The 24,183-nt window shown below is 44.1% G+C and overlaps 2 protein-coding genes and 1 long non-coding RNA gene across 9 annotated transcripts in view; 2 read left to right on the top strand and 1 right to left on the bottom strand.

The window, feature by feature from the left end:
• Positions 1 to 7,913, top strand: part of smarcd3b (SWI/SNF related BAF chromatin remodeling complex subunit D3b) — a 37,275-nt gene extending 29,362 nt beyond the window's left edge. For 3 of the 5 annotated variants that reach the window (XM_076984776.1, XM_076984777.1, XM_076984774.1), the window contains 8 exons: positions 234 to 329; positions 1,685 to 1,786; positions 1,948 to 2,109; positions 2,273 to 2,370; positions 2,462 to 2,642; positions 2,755 to 2,877; positions 4,515 to 4,616; positions 4,940 to 7,913. In XM_076984776.1, the coding sequence (XP_076840891.1) occupies positions 234 to 329; positions 1,685 to 1,786; positions 1,948 to 2,109; positions 2,273 to 2,370; positions 2,462 to 2,642; positions 2,755 to 2,877; positions 4,515 to 4,616; positions 4,940 to 4,993 (918 nt within the window). In that variant the 3' untranslated portion in view covers positions 4,994 to 7,913. The remainder of the gene's footprint in view (positions 1 to 233; positions 330 to 1,684; positions 1,787 to 1,947; positions 2,110 to 2,272; positions 2,371 to 2,461; positions 2,643 to 2,754; positions 2,878 to 4,514; positions 4,617 to 4,939) is intronic. The other 2 variants (XM_076984778.1, XM_076984775.1) reach the window with 1 other exon arrangement.
• A 1,866-nt stretch (positions 7,914 to 9,779) lies between these two features.
• On the bottom strand, positions 9,780 to 18,684 carry chpf2 (chondroitin polymerizing factor 2). Of its 3 annotated transcripts, none has more exons than XR_013122856.1 (5): positions 16,495 to 17,746; positions 14,691 to 15,255; positions 14,054 to 14,236; positions 11,114 to 13,049; positions 9,780 to 10,556 (listed from the first exon to the last, which is right to left on the bottom strand). XR_013122856.1 is itself a non-coding variant. In XM_076984764.1 (5 exons), exons 2-5 carry the CDS (start codon positions 16,761 to 16,763, stop codon positions 11,775 to 11,777), a joined length of 2,292 nt encoding a protein of 763 aa, XP_076840879.1. In that variant the 5' UTR covers positions 16,764 to 16,913; positions 18,517 to 18,684; the 3' UTR covers positions 9,780 to 11,774. The 3 variants fall into 3 exon arrangements, 2 of the variants coding, with proteins under 2 accessions (XP_076840879.1, XP_076840878.1); XM_076984764.1 differs by adding an exon at positions 18,517 to 18,684 and having other exon boundaries at positions 9,780 to 13,049; positions 16,495 to 16,913; XM_076984763.1 differs by having other exon boundaries at positions 9,780 to 13,049.
• Positions 18,685 to 20,546: 1,862 nt separating this feature from the next.
• On the top strand, positions 20,547 to 23,546 carry LOC143485410 (uncharacterized). The gene is made up of 6 exons (XR_013122874.1): positions 20,547 to 20,561; positions 20,998 to 21,272; positions 22,297 to 22,511; positions 22,624 to 22,692; positions 23,155 to 23,214; positions 23,377 to 23,546. It is a non-coding gene; the product is annotated as an uncharacterized LOC143485410 (long non-coding RNA).
• Positions 23,547 to 24,183: the final 637 nt, after the last annotated feature.

Below are 24,183 nucleotides of genomic sequence, written 5' to 3'. Positions count from 1 at the left end.
ACATCAGTGCGGACATGTAACCACACAAGTGGAAGCAGGCTGGCTAGCCACTGATGTGTGCAGTTGCACCGCTCTTTGGTTTTTGAATGGGACGATATCTTTCATAGCAACTGATACCCTAAACCGAGATTAGCCTGGTTTTGTGTTGGAGCGCTTGTAAAATAATTTTGTGATGGTGTACACACGGCTTGTTGGTAAACACCTTTGTTTGTTCTCTGTTCTGTGCTTTTCAGCCAGGAAAAGTGAAAAGGAAGTTCTCCTCCTTCTTCAAGAGCTTGGTGATTGAGCTGGATAAGGATCTTTATGGGCCAGACAACCACCTGGTGGAGGTGGGTAATCAGAACCATTAGGGACCAGACAGCCATCTGGTGGAGGTGCTCAATCAGAACCATTAGGAACCAGACAGCCATTTGATGGTGTTGGGCGATCAGAACATTTAGGGACCAGACAACCATCTGGTAGAGGTGGGTAATGAGTGCCTTTATGGACCAGACAACTGCCTGGGGAAGGTGTGCGATCAGAACCATTATGGACCACATGACCACCTGGTGGAGGTGTGCGATCAGAACCCTGATGATCTAGTTCAAGTTTCATATTTCCAGGTGTTCTGTCCCACCCCAACCTCCTCCCATAATGTATCATTCATATACGCGTATGTATATTGTTTTACAAATGAAAGCAGTCTATCATTCTGTAGCTCTAAAAAAAACTTTGGGGAAGAAAAATTAACAAATGTAAATGTGTTTAAAATGACTGCTGGCTACCTAATGTCAAAAGAAGCTACGTTGTTCTTACTTTAAGGGTGATATACAAATAAATCCATATATAAAAATACATCCATTCCCTGCTGTCTCCCATATCAAGCATTTATGTTGGATTGTGAAACGGTGCACATTATGTCCACTTACATATGCTGTTCCAACACTGTAATAGAGAAAATCTAATTAGTGTGTTGGTAAGCTAGCGCTCCTGCTCGAGGAGAAACACCTTCAGGGTCACAGACGTTGAACTTGGCAGATCCCCGAGGAGAGAGCTTTCCTCTTCATACTGGCATCTGACAGACATCTTGTGGTTAAGTGGCATAAATGATTATCTTCCAGACATGTCAAGGTTAAGCAGCACTTTGTGCTTAGCAAGTAGAGCTGCACTGAATCGCAGGGAGCCTGAAGTGATTTCTTTTCAGCTACTGAACAGCAAGGCTCGGGTAATGTTCGGTTTTGCAAACAGACTCCTCTTGAAGAGGAGGCTTCGGATCTGGTTGTAATTACTGCAGATCGTGTTTTATTCACTGAAGGCATGCAACAGTCCCTGAAGAACAGAATGTTATTATTAGGTTGGCCTTTTAAAATTAGTTTTTGAATTGAGAATGTGACATTGTCCTGTCTGTTAGGTGCTGATGTACTGAAGGTGGCAAACGTCTATGGTGAAAGGCAATGTGAAACTTTGATGGTTTTTTTTTATGTACTGGAATATATGAAAAACCATATGATGAAAAAACAATTTAAACTGAAAAGAATTGACTTTTTAACGTAAATGTCTCAACCCATCAGCCCCATTATGTCAACATTGCTGATTTTACACCTGTTTCCATCCACATTTTTTCGAGCTTTTTCACGGAGAAAGGGCTTATGTATGTTTTCTGTGTGCCTGTTTTTTTCTAAAACGCCATTTTTACTTTGCTTAGTGGCATCGCACTGCCACCACTCAGGAGACTGACGGCTTCCAGGTGAAAAGGCCTGGAGACGTTAATGTGCGCTGCACTCTGCTGTTAATGCTGGACTACCAGGTGAGGGCGCCAGAGCGCAGCTCAGTCATTACTGTAGCATCGATGACATAAAAAAGTTTGCGTTAAAGTTGAATAGCATTTGAATGCTAGTATTTCAGGCACTAGCAGTAATTGTCTTAATTTACAGTTTGGTAATTTTTGGTATTGTGCTATATGTGCAGCCACCCCAGTTCAAGCTGGACCCTCGTCTGGCCCGACTGCTGGGCGTCCACACACAGACCCGGTCCTGCATCATCCAGGCCCTGTGGCAGTACGTCAAGACCAACAAGCTGCAGGACTCCCATGACAAAGAATACATCAACTGCGACAAGTATTTCCAGCAGGTAAAGAACACTCTAATCAGACCAGCAAATCAGACCAGCCACTCGCCTCTCTTCTTGTCAAGCGCTTTTCCATGTTAATTTTGACTTCTGTTAGAATTTTGCCGGTTGGTTAATTTGAATCTTTGACGTCCAGTTTCTAATGGAGGCGTGTGCTCTGTCTCAGATATTTGACTGCCCTCGGCTCAAGTTCTCTGAGATCCCTCAGCGTCTCACCAACCTGCTGCTGCCCCCTGACCCCATCGTCATCAATCACGTCATAAGGTCAGAGGTCACTCACACCCAGCCCGCTAGACTCTGTCTCACACGTCTAATTCATCGTAGATACACATGCATTTTGATTGTGTCCACTCAGTCATTGCTGTTTGGTAAAGACGTTCCCTCATCATGGTGTGTGTAGCGTGGACCCAAATGATCAAAAGAAAACAGCCTGCTATGATATAGATGTTGAAGTGGAAGACCCACTCAAAGCCCAGATGAGCAACTTCCTGCTCTCAACAGCCAATCAGCAGGAGATTGCCTCCCTCGACAACAAGGTACGAACGGGTCCTATGACCTTGGGCAGACCTGTTTGGACATAATTTTATAGATGTTTCTCACACATTTATAACAAAAGTGCCTGTTTTATAACTTCTGAATGTGTTGCAGATACATGAGACCATTGAGTCCATCAACCAGTTGAAGATCCAGAGAGATTTCATGCTGAGTTTCTCCAGAGACCCCAAAGGTTATATCCAGGACTGGTTGAAATCTCAGAGCAGAGATCTCAGGGTGAGTCTAATGCCTCCCATTCTGCACCAGCTCAAACAGCAGATGACTGTTATTAGACTATTTATGCTGTCTACACAGTCTACACAATGATCTCCTTCTAAATATATGTTAATGAGAGCACATATAATAATAGTAATAATAATCTTTATTTGTATAGCACTTTTCATACATACATGCAACCAGCCCCGGCGACAGGGGGGGACAACCGGGTCTGTTGTCCCGGGCCCCAGGGCCAGGGGGGCCCATCAAAGAGCCCAGCAATAAATTTTTTATTTAAAGTCTATAATTTTTAAATAATCTTGAAATCTTTCATTAATATAAAATTCTGTACTCAAAATAAGCTCAATGGCTAAAATATATATGTTTTTTACCTATCTGCATATTTTTCATTAAGTGCATACACCCCCGCCTCCCACTGAAAAATGGTTTGATCCAGCACTGACCGCAATGTGTTCCAGGTTTGAAAGAATTTAGGCTAAAGTAGGCTACTTGAAAATGCTTGAAATTGTAACTACTTCGTTTCACAACAAATAGCTGTCTGACTGAACAGTTCTTTTGTATTAGGTTAACAAATACGAGCCTCTTGTAATTCCAGGAGGAAACATGAGAGAACGTGAAGACGTTAAGATTGGGTGTTTTGAAAATAAACCACCATTAATAATGTGATAAAAAGCGAATTATTTCGAATCATTTAGAGTATATGTATAAATATTTAACTTAATTAAGTTTATAATATTGAAATGGACCTTTAAAGTGACGTACAAGTGCTTTAATTCCACCTTGTAAAGGTGCGAGCGCGAAGTTACAAAAGTCGAGAGGTGCACACCTCGCGAATCGACAGCGCGTGAGGCCCTCGCGCACGGGCGGTGCCACTGCGATTACGTCATTTTCGCCGCGCGAACCCTCGCGCCGCTCGCGAAGCGTCAAGTGTCAGAAACAGCTTTGATGTGTGGCTATATTATATACTTTATGACGTAACACAAGGATTGTCTGCTACAGAGAAAATTCAAATGACGTGGGGGGGGGGCACATAAAGCTTTCTTGTCCCGGGCCCTAGCAAGACTGCATGCAACTCAAAGTACTTTACAGAGTAAAAAAAAAGAAATATTAAAAGGAAGCAAAGATAAGACAAAAAGAAAATGTTAAAGATAAAAAGAAACAAACATAATAAAATAAATTAATAAAGTGACAAATTATTAAATAATAATGTAATAAAGTAAATATTAAAATAACATAAAATGTAACTAAATAAAATAATGTAATAAAGTAAATAGATAATAATAAGCTGGAAAACTATTAAAATAATTAGAACAGAGTTAGAGCTCCTTAACTAAAAGCAGATCTAAACAGGAAGGTTTTGAGACTCTTCTTGAAGCTGTGCAGGGATGAAATGCCTCTGAGCTCTTCAGGAAGAGAGTTCCAGAGCTTTGGGCCATAGTGGCTAAAAGCCCCCTTGCCAATCTTTAATCGGCTTTTAGGAATGTAGGTATGGGCTTTAAACATCTTTAAACATCTAACCATGGCTCGTTGTATCGTCAGCATACTTGACACACAATGCACACCAACTTTCAATACACAGATGATTTGAGAAATAACGGCAGTTATGGGAAGATTAATTTTTTTTTATTGGTTTTTAGCTGATGACAGATGCTGTTGGGAACCCAGAGGAGGAAAGGAGGTCAGAGTTTTACTACCAGCCCTGGTCTCAGGAGGCAGTCAGTCGCTACTTCTACTGCAAGGTGAGACTGGATGACTACTTGTACAAACTCATGTTTATAGGCCAGTGGGGTTTGAAGGCCAGTGATGAAGGGCGCTAGAACATGGGGACCTGGGTCTTATTTTCTAGAAGAAAGAAAATTCTAAAAACATCTAAGCCCGTTGTTCTCTCCGAGTAGTCTGATGCGTACGGCCCCTGTGGCAGTATCCTCACACTATGCAATATTCAACCCAAGATTCAGGCAGTTTGTGAGAGCGAGTCTTGTTTCTCCTTACTTCCCTGTTTCATCATCCTTCGTTCCCCAAGGACGAGTAAATTGCACACTCTCGCATTCCTTCATCTTAGATCCAGCAGCGGAGGCAGGAGCTGGATCAGGCGCTGGCGATGAGGAACACCTAGACTGGACCTACACGCCTGCTGCCCCGCACACAGGCCCACTACAGTCTGAGCCATATGGATGTTCCTCATTCTCCCCGTGTGTGTGTGTGTGTGTGTGTGTGTGTGTGTGTTTGGGGGGGGGGGGGGGTCTTCTGGTGTTTTTGCTGTTGCTGTGACCCAAAGGCCAGTCACACACAGCCATTCCAAGGACTCCTCCCATTTTTTCTCCTCAGCCAATCATGGAGCCCATGGAATCATGGAATCAGCTTTTACATTACAAAATCATGCCATGATGGCGCCTAGCAATTCAGCGGTTAAATGTTTCCTCATTAATTTCAGTCCAATCCATCAACACTCAAAATATGTAATGATGAGATTCACTACAATCTTTTAAAAACTCCTATAGCTCTAAAACCAAGTCTTTATTCTATATACCAATATCCCTTGCAGGTCAAATTGATCTTATACGAGTACATTTCAAGTACATTTCCTAAACACTCTTAAGTCATTTGAATTGGTTTGTTTGAAATGTAATCAGTGTTATGGCCACAAGCTTGTCTTGCGGATGGCTTACGGTCTTGGTTCAGTGTGTGTGGTGTCCAGTATGTAAACTTCAGCATACTGATCTGTGATGGAGTTTTAAGTTCTCAAAAGCTTGACCATGCTGCTTTAGTAACTTATGTATATGTAGTATACATGGAGTATATAAATGCAGGCGGTTGACCAGCGAAGGAGGAGTCATTCCCCAGCTGAATCCTGTGATTTGGATAAATCAAACGGCAGAGTGGCCAATGGTATCTAAACACTGTTCTGTTGTCAGTAGCCCAATCAGAGGGTGTTGGATGAAGGTCAAGTGTTGTGAAAATGTGGGTCACATATGGGAAAAAAACAATACTGTCCTTTAATATGAGGCAATAGTGCATTGCTATCATAAAACAGTGTGACTCCAAATGACTTATACAGCTTAGAAATGGCCCATATGTGTAAAGGTCAAAATTGTGTAAATATTGGGACACAGTTTTGTCGGTTATCTCTCTATCTGTAAATTGTTATGAATGTGTTCCTGTGTCCTGCTTGCTAGAACCCAAACGAGGATGCACGGGCTTCATGAACGATAGTGCTCTCAAAGTCTGAGCTTCTGGCCTGCTTTGATAGTCCTGTTTTCATTTTTGATGTGTACCAAAGGTCTCAAAGGCTTAGGTTTGAAGTATTTATTAATTAATTTCAGAACAAGGGGCACCAGCTAGTCCTTAGACACTGAATATATAGAAAGTAGACACAAAATGTTTAGTTTGTAATGGAAAACACCTCAGCAAAAGCACCACAACTTTTAAAACTTTTGCACTAAGTTGTTGACCGTGAGTCAGTCGTAGACATTTTCATTAACCGTCACTTGCAATGAACATGCGAATGAAATGAAGGAAGGCAACTGTACTCATTTCCTACAGTTGACACGTTGGGTTGTTGTTACTGTTGTAATGTAGTCCTGCATCCTCAACACGCTGGCTGTGTGTGTTGGTTACCAGAATCTACTGGATCTTGTTTGTCGTATGGAGGGTGACTTGACAGCAACCAGGTATATTAATCGGATGTCATCCAACACCAGAGATACACGAATCAAATATCTCCTCATGGCAGGAGAGATGTGTTTGGACGTTTTAGGGAACCTCAGTGGAAATGTTTGCGCTGAGAGTCTTTTTCATTTTTTATGACCTACGCATGCTGCATGGACAGATTTTTATACTTTCATACAAGGACGTTAAAAACCCTTCTGACTGAGAGGGAGGAGATCAGAAGAGCACTGACCCGTGGTGACTGGGTCAAACCTACGAATGGACAACAGAGACCCATTTGGGTTATCTACTGTTTTTCTGTTTGTTTGTTTTTTAAGTCTTCTGTATTGATGTTTTGTCTTTATAAAAGACCTAGTGATATTAGTATGAAAAAAATAGAAGCACACAATGGATTTCTACCAGGACGCATACTGTTGCCCTGTCATTCAACAAGACTAGAGCACCCCCTGCTGGACATCATGAATACAGCAGACCACTCTGGAGCGCTTCAGTATCAGTAACACTTTGGATTGTGAACCTTTTTACCCTTTTTGGTTTTTAGTACCAGTTGCTCCTCAGCCTGCTGGCCTCTGTGTGGTACTACCAATAATCCCTGGAGTGAGTTTAGCAGTGGCGTCTCCACTACGTCTGGGCTCTGAATGGAAAGTGTTTTCATGGTCAAACCAATACAGAGCAAACAGTAACTTCCACCAGCAGTGTGTCAGTCAGGTCTACAGTGCTGGATCTACAACCTATTTTTTAATACACAAGAAGGAAAGATTAATCTTACCACATAGGGCAATTTGTATGCAATGGGTGTGCATAGAGTATGGAGTTTTCTAGTCCTTGTCAATGAATGCTTGGTTTTCTTAAACCCAGAGTCGGCTGTTTCTAATGGTCCACTAAGATTGCCTTTCTCACTGATACTGTTGTACGTTTGCTGTGTCACCTCGTTCCACTTTCAGCAGAGGAACTAGTATGAGAACCACGGCTGTGGTCCGAGGCCCGGCATGGCTGTAAATAAAAAAGAGCGCTCGCCAAAGTTTGTTAAAGAGACCCGTTTCTGAGGCTGCTGTGTTGTATTTGAACGCACGTGAAATCACCTGCGTGAGACGTCACAATTTAATCCCCATATCACCCACTCACAAAAGCCACAATGTACCTAATATACAAAGTAGCACGTTGAAGCAGTAGTGCACTTGAAAACATTGGTATGAACTGTCTTGGCATCTGTGGTACTGCAATATTGTATTCGTTCCATTGTACAAACATTTTGATCATTTGAAAAAGCAAACCAAAACATGTTCACTGTTACATTACTGTATCACAAAGATTTTTTGTCCACTGTTGCTGAAATACTGATCTGTGAGTAAAAGGCAAGAGCTTTCTTAACGGTCCATGTCCAATTATTAGGAATGTTTCCATAAGTTTAGTTATCTAGTGTGAGTATACTGCATACAGCACTGCTGAATTCTCCACTGTCTGACATTTTCAGACATTGGGACAGATTTATTAAACAAGTCATTCACAATAAATGCTATTAGCTGTAGTCATAACCACAGTGACCGCAGGCGGACGCTCACCATTGCAGGCTAACAGTGTCTTCTTGTCATGGATCTGTTCCTGTACTCGCTAGAACAGACACACCATTGTGTCCCCGCCCCGTTCAGCCCCAGGAGGAAACAGGTGGCTGACTGCATCAACATCAGACCCACTTCATAAAGAGAGCTTTCACTCGCTCTCCTGCACACCACCCTCACCTGCCTAATCCCCGTCCTACTCCACCTAACACCACCCAACCCCACTAATCCCCATCCTACTCCACCTAACACCACCCAACCCCACTAATCCCCATCCTACTCCACCTAACACCACCCCATTAATCCCCCTCCACCTAACACCACCCAACCCCACTAATCCCCCTCCACCTAACACCACCCAACCCCACTAATCCCCCTCCACCTAACCCCACCCCACTAATCCCCCTCCACCTAACACCACCCCACCCCACTAATTCCCATCCTACACCTCACCCAACCTCACTAATCCCCATCCTACTCCACCTCACCCAACCCCACTAATGCCCATCCTCCACCTCACCCCACCTCACTAATCCCCCTCCACCTAACACCACCCCACTAATCCCCCTCCACCTCACCCAACCTCACTAATGCCCATCCTACTCCACCCAACCCCACTAATGCCCATCCTCCTCCCCACCCCACGTTTATTGCAGTAGACGGGAGGCACAGGAGCCTTGAACCTTAACTGGTGTCTCCATTTCTTCCTTCTTAAATTGACTAAAGGAAGGAAGGAATAAGGAAGAGAGAGAGAGATGGCCAGAGACAAGGTGAAGCAGACTCCTGGGTCCAACCAGGGCCAGCGTGAGGGTGCAGGGGGCGTCTGCCCAGGCTGGGTCTCCTTCCCCCAGGGCACGACTGACCAAGGAGCCCTGGGACAGAGGGACCATGTCTTCAACTGCTCTGACATCAGCAAGCAAAAGCCCCAGGCCTGTCTGCCTATTAAAGGAGTTGTGCACGGAAAATATGAGGTTTAACTCACAAAAGCTTACAGAGAAGAAACTGGGAGGGTGTAGCTAATAGTGGGGGGTTTTAGCAAGCATGCCATCAAAGTAACGTTGCTTAACAGGATTAAAATTTCACTGCGAATGTTATACAACTTATACAAGTGAAACGTTTTGGGGAAAATACATCAGAAAACCAAATTAAAATGACTCTGGCTAAGAAGTGAATGGAGGAAATTATACAGTAACAAAACTACAATTAAATGTAGGTGATTGGGATGGTTATGAGGTCAAAGAAATGCACCCTTCACGTGAACAGCTAATAGCACGTCTGGCATTATGGTTTTATCCAGTGATAAGGCCAGTTCAATAGTGGCTTTTACTCACTGGAGCAGTGAGGGAGCTATTCAATGACCCCATGCAACACAACTCTGAGCTCAAAAACGCTCAGATCTAGAATGGCTGAAACACGAGATGTTTGCACCTGGATGTGAGAAACGAGACTTGGCCAGTCGGTGAAAGTGTCAGGAGAGGGCTGGAATTCCTCACAATCCAGAGGAACACAGATTATCCATGTTGATTCGCTAGAGAAATGTATTCCTTTTGAAGGTCGTCGATGGAAAGATCACCGACTGAGCAATCTCAAATAACTGGAATTGTGAGTTTGTAATTAAGGATACTGAACTGGCCTCACATGAAATCTGAAGATAATCACAAGAGCCAAAGCAAATACACAAACCTGCCTTTATTGAAAAGGCTATATATGATATGAAACTGAGCATCTAAGACTCAAATACTAAATTTGCTTTTATGATTTGCATGTCCAGAGTAATTTTAAAAAATGTACAGGTGTACCTACCTGTAATGTGTTTTAATCAAAAGGCCTTAATTTAAATACCGTTTTATTTGTTACAAACATTCAACAGAGGTCCTTCAAATCTCATATGCTCATGTACATAACGTAAGGTAGCAGGCTCATGGTGCTGTTGAAACAGAAGCTTAAAGGGTCCGTTTAACATTTTGGAAATTTCCAGTAGATAGGTAAAATGACCATTTTATATTTCTCCTCCCTGCAAGCAATCTGAGTGACACATGAGAGTTTAGTACAGCAACTTCAACACCTTATCTAGAGTAGTTAGCATTTTAGAAACATTACAGTACAGTGTTGGTTTTATTACACTTGCTTGTAAGATGGTTGCATGGACAGTGGTAAAGGCTACGGAGAATTAACTGCTGTTTAGAAAATGTGGCATGGTGCTATGAAAAGGCGGGTCCTAACGTCATACTGAGCACTACCGCTGAACCCTTGAGCAAGGCACATCTTACACCAGCGTTGAGGTGTAAATACGGAAAAGGTACGGAAAGTTCTCAATAATCCCATGCTGAGTAAACACAGGTTCCAAATGAAGCTTTCTGAAACACTTTTTGCTTTTCCATAATGGCTGCAAGCATTTCAGTTTCTGCAAATGACTCCAGGGATGCACTGTGTCCAGGAATGGAATGTAAACTAACAAAAAACACACACATAAAAATGTCAAAATACTGAACGATTCTTTTTTTTAAACTAAGATGAAGTATTTCTTATATAATATTTCTTTAAAAGATGTATTTAAATCATAGAGGTGCATTGTAAGTTACTCAAGTACACATATTCAAGTATGCATACCGGAGTTCAATTAGAAATAATTAGCCGTTTTCATTTGGATATTCTATTACAAAAAACAAGTATTACTTATCTTCTGGGACATGTCAGCACCTCTCTTTGGTATAGCTTGATGCTGGACTTATTGTTTTACCAAAACAATTCCCCACACATTTACTGTTTTACAATGACTTCCAGTGTTGCGTTGGATACTTCAAATATTTTCAGTGAATAAACTAAACCACTAAACCAAGATCGGATTTTCATTTGAAGGGCTGGTTTTGCTTCTGTGTAGTTTTTAAATTCCAATCCATTAACGAGTACTTTTTGACAAATAATTTGAAAGTGACAGCTTCGCTTATCCTGATTTGATGTGTATTATTAGTATTATTTTAGTACAGTGTATACACTTGACTACCTACCAGTTATTGTACATAGTCAAGCACCAGATAATGTACATCCATAGCACTTATGCTGGTTTATGAAGCTTCGCTGCATTGGGGACACCTAACTCAAGTTGGACCTGTAAGGCAAAGGAATGTTTTATTCTTTTATAAAGTTGCTATTAGGGCCCCAGTTCATTTCGTTGAGAATTCAGATACCCAGCCGTCTACAACCAAGTGAAGTAGTCGTATGCGCAGAGTTGAGTCTGTTCCATCCATTTCAATACATGAGATCCACTAGCACTCGTACTGCAGAGACAGAACCTCCTCCATTCAGTATCAAGTTCATTTGAAACTATGAGCCAAGCCCACTGATGATTAAAACGCCTTCAGAAAGGAGTCTGGTACTCTTAGCCGAGTGGCTTTAGTTCACTGAGCTAGTGGACGTCTTTACCAACTGATTTCACTGAAACAGGCTCCTCTGCTAACTTCTCCAACTCGTGTCCAATGGGTCTAGTTCAGGGACCTACGGTTAGCTTTCCACCGTTTAACTACCTTTGGTCAAGTACGGTCAGTCACCTGGCCAGACAATATTCCAGTTCACACAGATGGGCCGACCTCCACCGAGACGTTATTACCGTTAAGTGATCTCGAGCGTGAGACAGGAGGGGCGGTAGTTACGGTCGTCCAGGAAGTGGTCTTAGGTGCTGTTGGCCTGCTCCTGTTCGAACAGCGCCATTGCCAGGTGTGAGCGTGAAGCCAGGCCCTCCAGGTTGCTCAGCATACAGCGGTGGTAGATGTCTTCGCTGAAGCGGGGGTTACACGCCCGCCGCACGTACTTCTGGACCAGCGCCGGCTCCACCGCGCGGAAAACGTGCAGGCCGGAGTAGCGCACGAAGACGTCGTACACGTCCAAGCTCTCCAGCATCTCGTCGTTGTCCAAGATGTCGGCCGCCATCTTGGTGCGGGCAGCCATGTAGTCGGCGTTGTAGAAGCAGGCCTCGTCGAAGACGTGCCGATCGAAGCGGCCATCGCGCAGGGCCTGCGAGGAAGAGGAGGAGGAAGAGGCGGAGGGCTGCTGGTCGCGGTACACCATCACGGGGTTGTACTCCTGGAAGTGGATGGGGAAGAAGACCTGCCAGTTGCTGATGGCGTTCATGCGGCAGCGGTTGAGGAAGTCGGTGTTGACCTCCGTCCACATGCTGGCCAGGAAGAAGAGCGTGTCCACTGGGTGCTTCTTGGAGATGATGTCCATTAGCTTGACCTGCGAGGGCACCTCCGTCTTCACGCTGATCCACGGCACCTTCACGTCGCTGTAGCGCTTCTCCACCTCCCCGATCATGGCCTTGGCGCCGGCGAACACGTCGGTCTGGCCGACGCGATGCGCGTCGAACGGGTCGTACACAAACAGCAGCGTGAGCAGGGCGTTGTCCCGCGCGTCCAAGGCGTTCGTGGCGTACGCATCCAGGAAGTCGCCCACGAAGTCCTGGTCGCGTGCCGTCACCGGCAGGATCACCTGCACCTTGCTGGCCTCCGTCACGTACGGCATGGGAATGATCTCGATGGAGCTGAGGGGTCGGAGCAGGCCCACGCGTTTGCCGATCACCTGGCTGTGGCCCTTCTGTGTGAAGGCATCGAGGGCCAGGTCCAGCACGTACTCCATGCCCCGCGTGGGGTCGAAGCGACGGTAGCCGTTCAGGAGGCGACGTTTGCGAAAGCGCAGCTGCGGCTGGTAACGTTGGTTCAGCCGCTCCACGGCCACCTCCAGCACCGAGCCCACGTCGGCCCGCTCCGCCCCGCGCAGCTCGCACTTGGGGGCGCCGTCCGCGCAGGCGAACGCGTGCTCCTCCGTGAAGTACTCCCAGCTGATCACCTCGAAGCGCGTGCGTGGCCGGAAGGGTGCGTTCACGCCGACGGGCCACGTGGCGCCTGCTTTGCCTTCCGGGGTGAGCTCGCTCAGGTTGCTGATCTGGACCTGAGAGACGGACCACAGAGACGGTTCATTAACACGCAAACACACCCCCCCCCCCCCCCTGTGAACACTGCAGCCACCTTGATGCCCAAACATACTGTTTGCACAGGCTGTGGGTAGAGAAAGTCCAGCAGTAAAATATTAGAGTGAATTCCTCAGTGGAAGAAACCACACACACACACACACACACACACACACACACACACACACACACACACACACACACACACACACACACACACACACCACTGTCTGTCTACTTAGCCTCATGATGCTCCAGAGGGGGAAGAAACTCAATTATCTGGTGTGACGAGAATTAGTATGAATCTTGCTACATTAACCATTCAGCCTGTTTGTCATTAATGTCATTGGTGTTTGTTAGAAAGCTGCTCGGGACCCAACAAAGTATGAGGAAAATAATGAAGTAGGCATGACCATTCAAATGGCTCACTCAGACTGGAATCTGGTCTAGATGAAGCATGTTGTAAAACAGGCTAAAATAAGAACATGCTTATGAGAATGCTAGCCTGTGGGAACCTAGACAAAAAGGAATCCCATAAATTTGTATTTATTAGAAAATAATGTACATTAACATAAAATTATGAAATATATATATTATGATATATAACGGTTTTAGCAGTTATATATAGAACCATTTCAGGCATCTGAAACTAAAGAGAATTTTACAATGATGAATTTTTGAATGCTTTTCTCCTCTGAAACTAAATCAGTTTTGTAGGCAACCTTGAGCTTCCTAATGCACCAAGTTCTCCTAGTTTGATAGGCTCCACAATGTAGATGGAGCACGCATACACACACACACACACACACACACACACACACACACACACACACCATGCGTGTTCAACTACCTCAGTATCAAGGCGGGCTTTACGGTACACGGATACAACGTGGCCCGCGTTGCTGCCGTGGACACCAGACTCAGTGATGTACACACACACGAAACGCTCAACAGCCCACCAAAGCAAGCAGGGGCGCGTGCTGACCTGCAGCTGCTGGATCTGAGCGTAGGTCCAGTCCAGTTCAATCTGGCTGTAGCGCTTGTGCAGGCGGTACATGAGCGTGGGCTCCGACACTGGGTGCACCGTGAAGGCCCTGCTGAACTGCGGGCTCTCCTCACGCTCCGGGTCCGCATTCTTCTGGAGCTCAAAGTAACGGTACGTCATCTCCTAAAAGAACAGAGCGGGATTATCACAATGCCTCTTAGGAATTATGCAAATCACATTTTAGAATAATATAGACATTCTTAACCCCTCTTTCTTACACTACTGTATATTCCACGAACAACCTACAAACTATGAGCCTGATGTCTGAGATTATTACTCAACATGTCATTAACACGATGCTGTCTAGATCTGAACCACAGACACACGCTGAACATTTCATGGGGCTTTCTACTGTCCTTCCTGGTAAACTGAGGAATGAAACCTCTCCATATAAAGCAGAACAAAGAGTTTTATACGACGTCAGAGGAAATGATTAATAACCATGTTAGACCACCACCACAGTCAATGAACAGATGCTAGACAGGCTCCTCGGTGAAAGCCCCAAACCGTCCCTGGCAGAGACGCGGGGCTTAGGGAGGTCTGGACCTTGCCGGGTTCATGGTTCATCTGTCCTCACCTGGTGTTTCTCCACGCAGCTCAGACCCAGGTAGTCGATGATGCATCGGCCGAGCCACTCGTCAGGCCTGACGCTGAGGATGTCGTTGCGACAGGAGTCCAGGTGGGGCTGGAGCCGGTCCAGCAGACTCCGGGACAGCAGGTAGCCGTAGCCGCCGTGACAGTAGCGAGCGCGCTCCTCGCCGCCGATGAACTCCTCGGCCCTCCCCACGTAGGCATCCTGCCCGGCGCTCAGGTGGCCCACCAGCTCCACCACCCGCTCCGCCCGCGTGTAGGTGTCGTCCTGCGCCAGGTAGAACCACTCGTACTCGTTGCCGTGGTGCTGGTGCAGGTGGCGGACCGTCTCGTACATGAGCCAGACTGGGCGGTCGTCGCCGTGGGCGACCACGGACATGCCGTGCGGGACCTTGGCGCTGCGCAGGCCGGTGAAGAAGTAGGTGCGGTGGAAGCGGTGAGCCACCGTGCGATTGACCGCCACGCCCAGCGTGCCCAGGGTGGCGCGTGAACTCAGGATGCCCACTAGGAGACGCTCTCGCATGCCAAGTTCTGTGTGGATGTACCGCGTCCTGCAGCAGTGAGACAGTAGGTTGATCCAACAATGGCAACAGGAAACTGCTATGATATTCTAATTTACACATTTAAAACCAGGTTTAAAATGAGAATCACAGATTAAGCTGTATAGAAAACAATCATTTTTTTTTTATTTGACCTCTTCTAATCCCCTTTTCCAGTGTAGAGTCAGGCCACTGTAAGGGTGTGTTCAAAACTCAAAAACAAAAATCTCACAATCTCATCATTAACTTGTTTTCTCATGTTGCCCAGTGGGGGCAAACGACCAGAAGGTTCACTGTCCCTGACTTTGCATTATAATGTTATTCACAAATAAATAAGCACACAAGCAAATATTTTAAGAATAAATAGCCTTAAATATAACACATATTTATATATATATGCACATTCTCACAATATACTCTATACTTTTTACTTTTCTTTTTGTTGTTAATAAGCAAAGGTTTCATCAACACAGAATTCACTTTAGTTGACTTTGTGTTTGAAATCACACCTTCCGCATAAGCGAAGTGTTCGTTTCAGTGTGACTATAATCATATCTTCTCAGCATTTCCAAACATACACTGCTGGCATTCCACAATATAATGAAGACAACGTGGAATTAAACCCGCTGCACGGTGTGGCCTACAGGATCGTTCGTGGAGCCAAATGAAACAACTTCTACAAACGAACATTTTCTACGTTCTTCTCTTGGGTTTTTCTTCAAATGATGAAAGATTTGAGGGATTTCGAGTAGATGTTGTGAATTTCTTTTTGTTAAGTGATCATTTAGACGGAACTTAGTGTTGGTGTTAAAGGTAGGGTATTCTTTACAGTGCAATATTATTCCATTTCCAAGGGGCAACTGAAACCATATCATTGAACCCCTTTTCATATTGACTAGGCTTCTGTGACATTAAGTTACTCACCATTGTACAGGAATGTCACTCTGATTTAACTGTGACCAAATGAGCAGTCACTTAAACATTAAGAGTATTGGCTAATGAGAACTGAAGTCATACAAGGGCACCACTTTTCCCACACCACAAAGTTGTGTTCTAGGTCGCAATGTTACAGTCAACTCTCTCTAAGGCACTGCACACTTATGTTGTGATATTTGGGAACACCCATGCAGTTTCATATATACCATCTGATTCACCTCATGGTCCTGTTTCAATAACATTCAAGATGCTACTGTAACAAAGCCCATACCATGGCAAAATTAAAAGAACTTTGATATTACCAAATCTACTGACCTGAGTACTTTCTTATGCGGCTTGCTGGGATCCTTGTGATATGGAACAATACGTGGTTGGAAATCCTCGTCCCCTCCACCGGCTCCCAGGGGCTCTCCTGCGTGACTGCCCCCCAGAAGCCCCCCATTACTCAGCTCATCACTGCAGACCTCCTCATTGTCTCCCTGGGTCCAGGACACCATGAGCAGACTCAGGCTGCAGCCCAAAGAAAGGCCCAGGATGAGAGGCAGGGCAGGCCGCAACACCGCCAGGAAGGAGGACAGGCGCATGGTGGAGACAACCCTGACACTAGAGAATGTCCATGGGTCAGTGTCTCCTGAATAATCCACGTGGAGAAGTAAAGTAGGTCAGAAAACACGTTGAACAGATGATCCAGTTGGTCCAGTCTCACACAGCACTGTGAAGAACCTCACCCAGGCCTGAAGGAAGAGAGTACTGCCACAGATGTGTTCATCCAAACTGACGACAGGATGTGTGCAAATACACTTACTCTTAACTTCTCACCAAGAAGAGAGACACAGACAACACGTACATACTATACTACACTGTACTACACTATACTATACTACACTACAGTCCAGACAGGACAGCGGGTTATAACCGTGTCACTTTAAACATAACGGCTAGTGTTTCAGTTCCTCTCCTTCACTAAAACTGAAATAAACTCACCTCACCTCGCTGGCTATCTTCATACTCCCATGGCAGAAATAAATCGCACAAGAAGACATTAAAGTCGACTCAGTGTCGATTAATCGTGTGTGCTATAGATAAACACAGCTCAGGTACCGTTAAACACGTTAAATACTCCAGTACTAAACGAGCCGTCTACAGCACCGTGAACAAATGTCCATTTGTGCGTCTGTTTTTATATCAAACTCGGTGTCGCAGACGTCCAGTTTTGCTTCAAAATCCGAATAAAATCACCCCACCGACAGAGATCCGTGAGTGAACCGGATCGGGTCCTCGTCCCGTCGGCCCTGCACCGTTAGTCAAACCGGGTTATAACGACTAAACAGCGGATAGATGGCGAATATTCTCCCGGAAACGCTGGAAATAAACGCGGTGGTAGAAACGTTGTTCACGGCGCTGCGGGGACGATATCCGGGACGGTGGACCGAGACTCCGGGACACAGACGGTGTGTAGCAGTACCAAGAATACTATCAGTGTATCTCCAAAATCCTGCGAGCATCAGTCCAGTATATTGTTGTAAAAATGCTTCTCAACTAATCCACCGGGTTTGCAGGTTCCGGTTTAACATCCACAGTTTTAACTCCTCTGGTGTGTGAACAGATCTTCACTCTTGTCTCCAGTCTAGTCTTCACCAGGGAGGCTCTCAACGTCTGGCATCAAGAACATGCTTCAGGACGATTCTCTAACCATTTATATCATGGACTGTACAGACATATAATGTTCATTTAAGAAAGAAAGTAGCTGGCAGTGAGATCCTGTACACAACCTGAGAGGTGTCCTGCTGAAATGATATGATTGCTAGTTTACTGGATGAAGGACTGTGTGTGAAGTGATGTTAGAATAGATGAACTATTCTACTTGTCTAATGATGATTTGGTATAGTTATTCTCCATGAAAAGACAACCATGTAACCCATTAAACCATCCACTACCGAATTTTCTACCAAAAGCCAATTACCGTAGTGTTTTAGTTATGTACAATATACTGTAACATTTCATTTAGTTGTGTTTAAGCGAATAAACTGCTTTGTTAGAACATGTTACAATTTACTAATTTACTTGTAGACAACTTTATAAAGGAAGCACTAGGTGAGGAAGCTATTCTCCCCACCTCACCCACCCCCACCTTCACCCATCCCCACCCACCCCCTCACCCGTCCTGCCACCCACTCAATCATCATATTAATCATATTAATAAGACGCTGCTCTGTTACATGTGCTGGGGACAGTAAGATCCGTATCACTCACAGCTGACTGACAGACATACAGAATGTTCTCCTGCCTCATTCTGGTGGCATTTGTACTGCTTGCCAGATTCAAACGAATACTTACTCATCTCAAGACTTCCTGAATGGCATTTGCACTAACATCATCCATTTGCACCACAGGAAGCTCAAGTACTACACTGTGAGGAATGCGTTTGTGACTGTGTGTGCTTACTTAAACTATATACACTTGTACATTTGTATCACAAGGGGCAAGCAGGAAAAACAGCAACACTCACGTACACTCACAAACATGTACAACAGCTAGCGTCCAAAAGAAGAGACAACGAGACACATGAATTAACGGGAATGAGCAACAGGTGTGGAATGCTAACAAGGAGGGTGTGGCAACATGAGGGAACAAAACAGAAGTGACACTAACAAAATCAAACCTCATATGGAGGAAGGTGATGAGAGGGGGAGTGTATGATTTATAGTATAGCTGAGCAAATATATAATAAGAATAATTACTGTCACACTTTGAGTGGGTGGCCATGTCTTTATTTTTCTTAATTTTCTCAAGGTCAGGGTTCTGCACCAGTGTAACTGATAATATACATTGCATGGTATTTATTCTTTTGGGTCTTTTGTGTGTATCTGCAGTCTGGCTGCCAGTGTTGTAACCTCAGTTCAGGAGTGTCCAGGGCCTTGTTGGCGGACTGCCTATTGTACTTATTCTGTAGTTGGACAGAGCTTGATGATTTCACACAAATTGTCTTTATCTTGGTTTGTCTAGTTTGCTACAGACCTGTGGCATGTATTTTAATGTTTCAGACATGACTACTGACCGTAGTTATTAGTCATGATCATCATGTTCATGTCTGCAGCTGGCCAACACATGTCCACTATACACTATGGTATTCGAAGATTCGTAGCTTCTTGAATTTCTAGTTATATATACATATATGTGGCATTTCGGCTGTTCCTGTCTGATGTGCATAATTAAATTGATTTTCACATGAACCAATATAGTCAAAATGTCAAGAGATTCTGAGCTGATGTATTAGCATTATGGGTGATGGGCAGGATTTTTTTTGATTGAAGGACAATTATGACCAGTATGTGAAGACCAAGAACTCCAGGAGAACCAGATTAAATGCTACAACTGGGACCAGGAGCAGATGGTACATGTGAAGGTAAAATGCAGCCACATGGGGGCGCTCTCCGCTAACATTTTCCTTTCAACGATTTCACTTTTTTTTCCTTAGGAATACATCTGATTGTACTCAATAATAGTCACAGTAATTCTCTTATTTTCTGTCACAACTGAAGTGAATCTTGTCTCTATGTGTGTCTGTTTTCATGGGGAACTATTGCATGGTCGGGGCACGGCTCAGCCAAGCTAACACGCCAGGCTCAGAGCAGAGAGAAAATACTACAGAAGACTCAGGGCTGACCTCCTGTGTAATCACAGACAAGGTCTTGCACACACACACACACGCACACAGACACACACACAAGTTCACTTGGTCACATTCTCATGGTTAACTATTGAGACATACACTTCCTGTGTACCAATAGCCAGTTGCTCAACACTTGATGTAGAAACAGTAGCGCGTTTGATAAATGACTCGTCATGTGGTTGCCCTGGTGAACACTGCTGTGACAGTGCTGTGTACATTACTGGACAGGAACTATAGGTACTACAGAAGGTAGAAACATTCCCAACTCTTACATCAACTTTTTAATCAGTGACCGTAAAGGACTGACCCAGAAACCTAGCACTGCTCAGCTGGCAAGACTGTTCTACCTCAAAGGCCCCTTGTCCTGAAACACTGTCCGGAAACACTGTCCTGAAACACTGTCCGGAAACACTGTCCTGAAACACTGTGGTCCACTGTAGTCCATGAACATGTCCAGTGCTGTAGCTACAGAAACTATACATGTTTCTGAACACCAGAAGTACTCGAGATTGCAACTGTCTGTTCTCTCCGCCTCCATACTGTGGTTTTATTCTCCTCCCTGTGGGAAGATCCCCCAAATCTGAGAGGACTATCCACTTAAACCACAAATGTCTTTTTGCTTTTTATTTTTTCCTTTTCATGCTACCTCCTCCCAACTGATGGTATAATCATGAAACACTCTCATGTGAAGATTGGCAGGTATCACCAGGTGAGCTGTATGCTAAACTAAGCAGTGGGCCTGATTTAATGAAGCTAAATTAAGAAAACACACCTGTACTCAGTGCTTGAATAAATTTAGATTACACTGAAATGTACCTAGGTCTGTGTTTACTCATGTCTGTTATTAGGCTAATGTTGCCTGTCAATGCTAGCTGGTTCCGTCAGTACTAGCTAGGTCTAATAGTGGACTTGGCGTTAACTAGGTCTGATAATGGACTTAGGTGTTAGCTGGGTCTGATGATTGATTTTGTTCTAGCTTGCTGGCAGCCGTTGTATTGTTCCATCAGTTCTTCATTTACATTTAAAGAACTACTGATTATCCAACCACACCCTAAATGATTTGAGTTTTCTGTAGTGTTATTACTACCTTTTATGTTTAACACTTTCATGAATGCTTTGACCTTTGTGTTGTTGGTGTCCTACAGCACCTGACCGAGCTGGACCTGCACCTGTGTCCTCTGGACTACATGATGAAGTGTGGACCTGCACCTGTGTCCTCTGGACTACATGATGAAGTGTGGACCTGCACCTGTGTCCTCTGGACTACGTGATGAAGTGTGGATCTGCACCTGTGTCCTCTGGACTACGTGATGAAGTGTGGACCTGCACCTGTGTCCTCTGGACTACGTGATGAAGTGCTACCCAGAGATCAAAGAGGAAGAGGAAATGAGGAAGATCATCGGGTGCTATGGACTTGCAAGTAAGCATGTGTGTGTGTGTGTGTGTGCATGTGTGTGTGTGTGTGTGGGGGGGGGGGGGGGGTGTTTGCGCGCTCGCACGTGCATTTGGGTCCACGTTCATGTCCACGCATACACATGTATATCTGAAGGACTGACATACTTTCAAATATCAAAATAAACTCCAGTCATTTTACCAGAATGAAGTGGAAGTGCAGGTACAGCTCAAGACTGCATGCAGCGATTCAGCAGGACGTTGTTGGCAAGATCTTCCAAATACAGATGATGATCAGGTTATGTTCTGATTACAGGTGGCTCAGGAAATCTGGGTTTGTGAAAACCAGACTATCACAAATTGGAACACAGAAATTTTGGCATACAAGGAGCACTTGAAATTGAAAATCGATAAGCAGACTCATGATGTCTAAACGCCTGTGAACAAGACTGTTTCCCTTTGGGCAGATTTCTTGTGATGTTGTATGCAAGCTAAAATGTACACTCACCGAGTAATATGGCCATGACTGTAGTGTACACTCACCGAGTAATATGGCCATGACTGTAGTGTACACTCACCGAGTAATATGGCCATGACTGTAGTGTACACTCACCGAGTAATATGGCCATGACTGTAGTGTACACTCACCGAGTAATATGGCCATGACTGTAGTGTACACTCACCGAGTAATATGGCCATGACTGTATGACAGCGATTGAAGGACAGGGTGAACAAACTAATTATGCAGAAAAAACAGACGGCCTGCAGTCTGTAATTGTAGAAAAAGTGTCCGTCTATGGTAAGTGAAGCTGATAAAATGGACAATAAGTATCTAAAGGATGTGTTCCTAATAAAGTGCTTGGTGAGTGTACAGGTTGATGTAAATCTTGCTTGTATATATTTGAGTGAAGATGCTCAATATGTGGTTTATGTTGCAGATGTCTGTGTGATCTGGGGTGAAGTATCATACAAAATTATCAATACCTGTAGTTGCATTTATGTTGCATCATGAACACATTGCACAAAATATTTTATTTCCCCTTTTTGGTCAGATGCTGCATGTGTTTTTCTGCCGTGTCACTGCCCACCGTTTGTAAAAGGCCGCCAGACTCCCACCCAAGGTTCTTTGGAGAAGTGCACGTTCAGGTCTCAGAGTGAATCTTCTGGCCCGCACTGCTGAGCAACAATGAGCCTCCCTCGATCCGTCTGTATGGGTGTCCTCATCCTGTCTGTCCTCTACGCTGTGTCTGGAGACGCGGGAGGTTCGGTAAGCCCTTGGAGCTTCAGCTCTGCTCATCTGAAATGTCCTGTGATGTTCTGGTGTTGAAGAAACTTTAAGGTGTGTGTGTGTGTGTGTGCTTTTCACTGTTTTGGTGTAGCAGGGAGTCTCGGATCAAGTCAAATCACAAAATGCAGCATCACCTCAAACGCCTGACTACATTTCTGAGGTTAGTGCTTTTGTTCAATGAAAAATCAGAAAACCAGCAAAAATAATTTTTTTGAATTAGGCACAAAATTGACTATTTAAAAAGTACTAGATATGATCTTCAAACTTGTACTCCACTATATAGTTCATTGTATCCAAGGTGTGATATAGAGATTGAAATACAATGTAGAAAAACTTTCATTATTGTACACAGTGGAATCATGATATGCAGCAGATATTAAGCAAACCAATACTAGCGGGATAATTTATTTATTCCCATTTATGATCTGTGTGCTGAGTAACCACCATCGTGGAATTTAATTATAAGGCTAAAATTATGAGTGGTAGCCTTCTTCACTGAAATCTAACCATTTCTTCTCTAACAATTACACCGCATTCAGTACGTTAAGCCAGTATCTTTCTTAATAGATTAAAAGCTCATTGTTTTGTGGCTGCTGTTCTACATGACTGCTCTGATCTTTAGGTCGAAGAGAACGCTTCTGGTTCTGGATCTGGGGACTATTACGACTGAACCCCGTCTGAGGTGAGAGCTCCCTGTGTTCTGGACTGTGTGAGTTTTCTTACCATGTTATTTGACTTGAACCACTAGATTGTGAGCAGTCATCACTGTGCACAGTGATATAATTCCTGCATTTTCTCCTGCTAATCCAGTGGTGTTTCTCCTCTGTTTTCTTTATCCATGAAGACATCATGGCCCTACCAGAAGCAGGAGTTGAGGTCTGAGGAGCCATAGTTCAGTCGCGAACCTTCTACACATGTCAAGGAAGAGAACATTTGTTGAGATATCTGTAATCAGTGTGAGTTTAAAAAAAAGGAAACTTGAAATCAAACGTCAATAAACAAATTGAACTAGTACATTTTTTTAATGAAGTTTTGTTGGGGATCAATATTTAACAGGAGAGAGAAGGTTAATTATCTGACAGCCTTCAGTTACAGCAGCTATGACACTGCAAAACTTGTACATGTTTCTGTTATCTGAAATTCACCACTCGCATCACAATTGGAATGTGGCACTAAGGTGTTTTGAAGTGATGTGTTATATCATCTGTAGGTTCCTCACATCTGAACTTTCCCATAGGGAAATTGCAGGTTGAAGTAATGCATGTACATTAATATATGTCTGGTCCTAATGATCTTGAAGTATCATGTCCTTTTGTTTTGATGCTGAACTGCAAGCGATTAAGTCAGATTTCTGTTTAAGGTCGGTGAAACGTTTTAAATAAACATTAAGATTTTTACACTAATAATAAATGTAAGTCCATATAGTAAATCATTTATGACTTTAGGTTTTGAATATTTGTGAGGCTACACATTTTCCATCTTAGTTTTATTTTCTCTGTCCATCTGATTATTTTGTTCATCTCAGACTTAAGACAGACTTCAAATCAAATCAAATTTTATTTATATAGTGCTTTTTACAACAGTTATCACAAAGCAGCTTTACAAGTTTTCCATGTCCAAGCCCCCAGTGAGCAGTGAAAGTGGCAAAGAA

This window comes from Brachyhypopomus gauderio, unplaced genomic scaffold, assembly GCF_052324685.1.
Source record: "Brachyhypopomus gauderio isolate BG-103 unplaced genomic scaffold, BGAUD_0.2 sc34, whole genome shotgun sequence".
Lineage (NCBI taxonomy): Eukaryota > Metazoa > Chordata > Actinopteri > Gymnotiformes > Hypopomidae > Brachyhypopomus > Brachyhypopomus gauderio.
This window is presented reverse-complemented; position numbering and strand designations above follow the sequence as displayed.

Bases quoted from the DNA above. Each gene is read 5' to 3' on its own strand.
- chpf2 (XM_076984764.1), bottom strand. From the start codon at position 16,763: ATGCGCCTGTCCTCCTTCCTGGCGGTGTTGCGGCCTGCCCTGCCTCTC. The intron at 15,256-16,494 runs GTCAGTAGATTT...TCACTGCTGCAG, and splicing joins CCGCATAAGAAAGTACTCAG to GACGCGGTACATCCACACAG. The intron at 14,237-14,690 runs GTGAGGACAGAT...CTGTTCTTTTAG, and splicing joins GCTGCGTGGAGAAACACCAG to GAGATGACGTACCGTTACTT.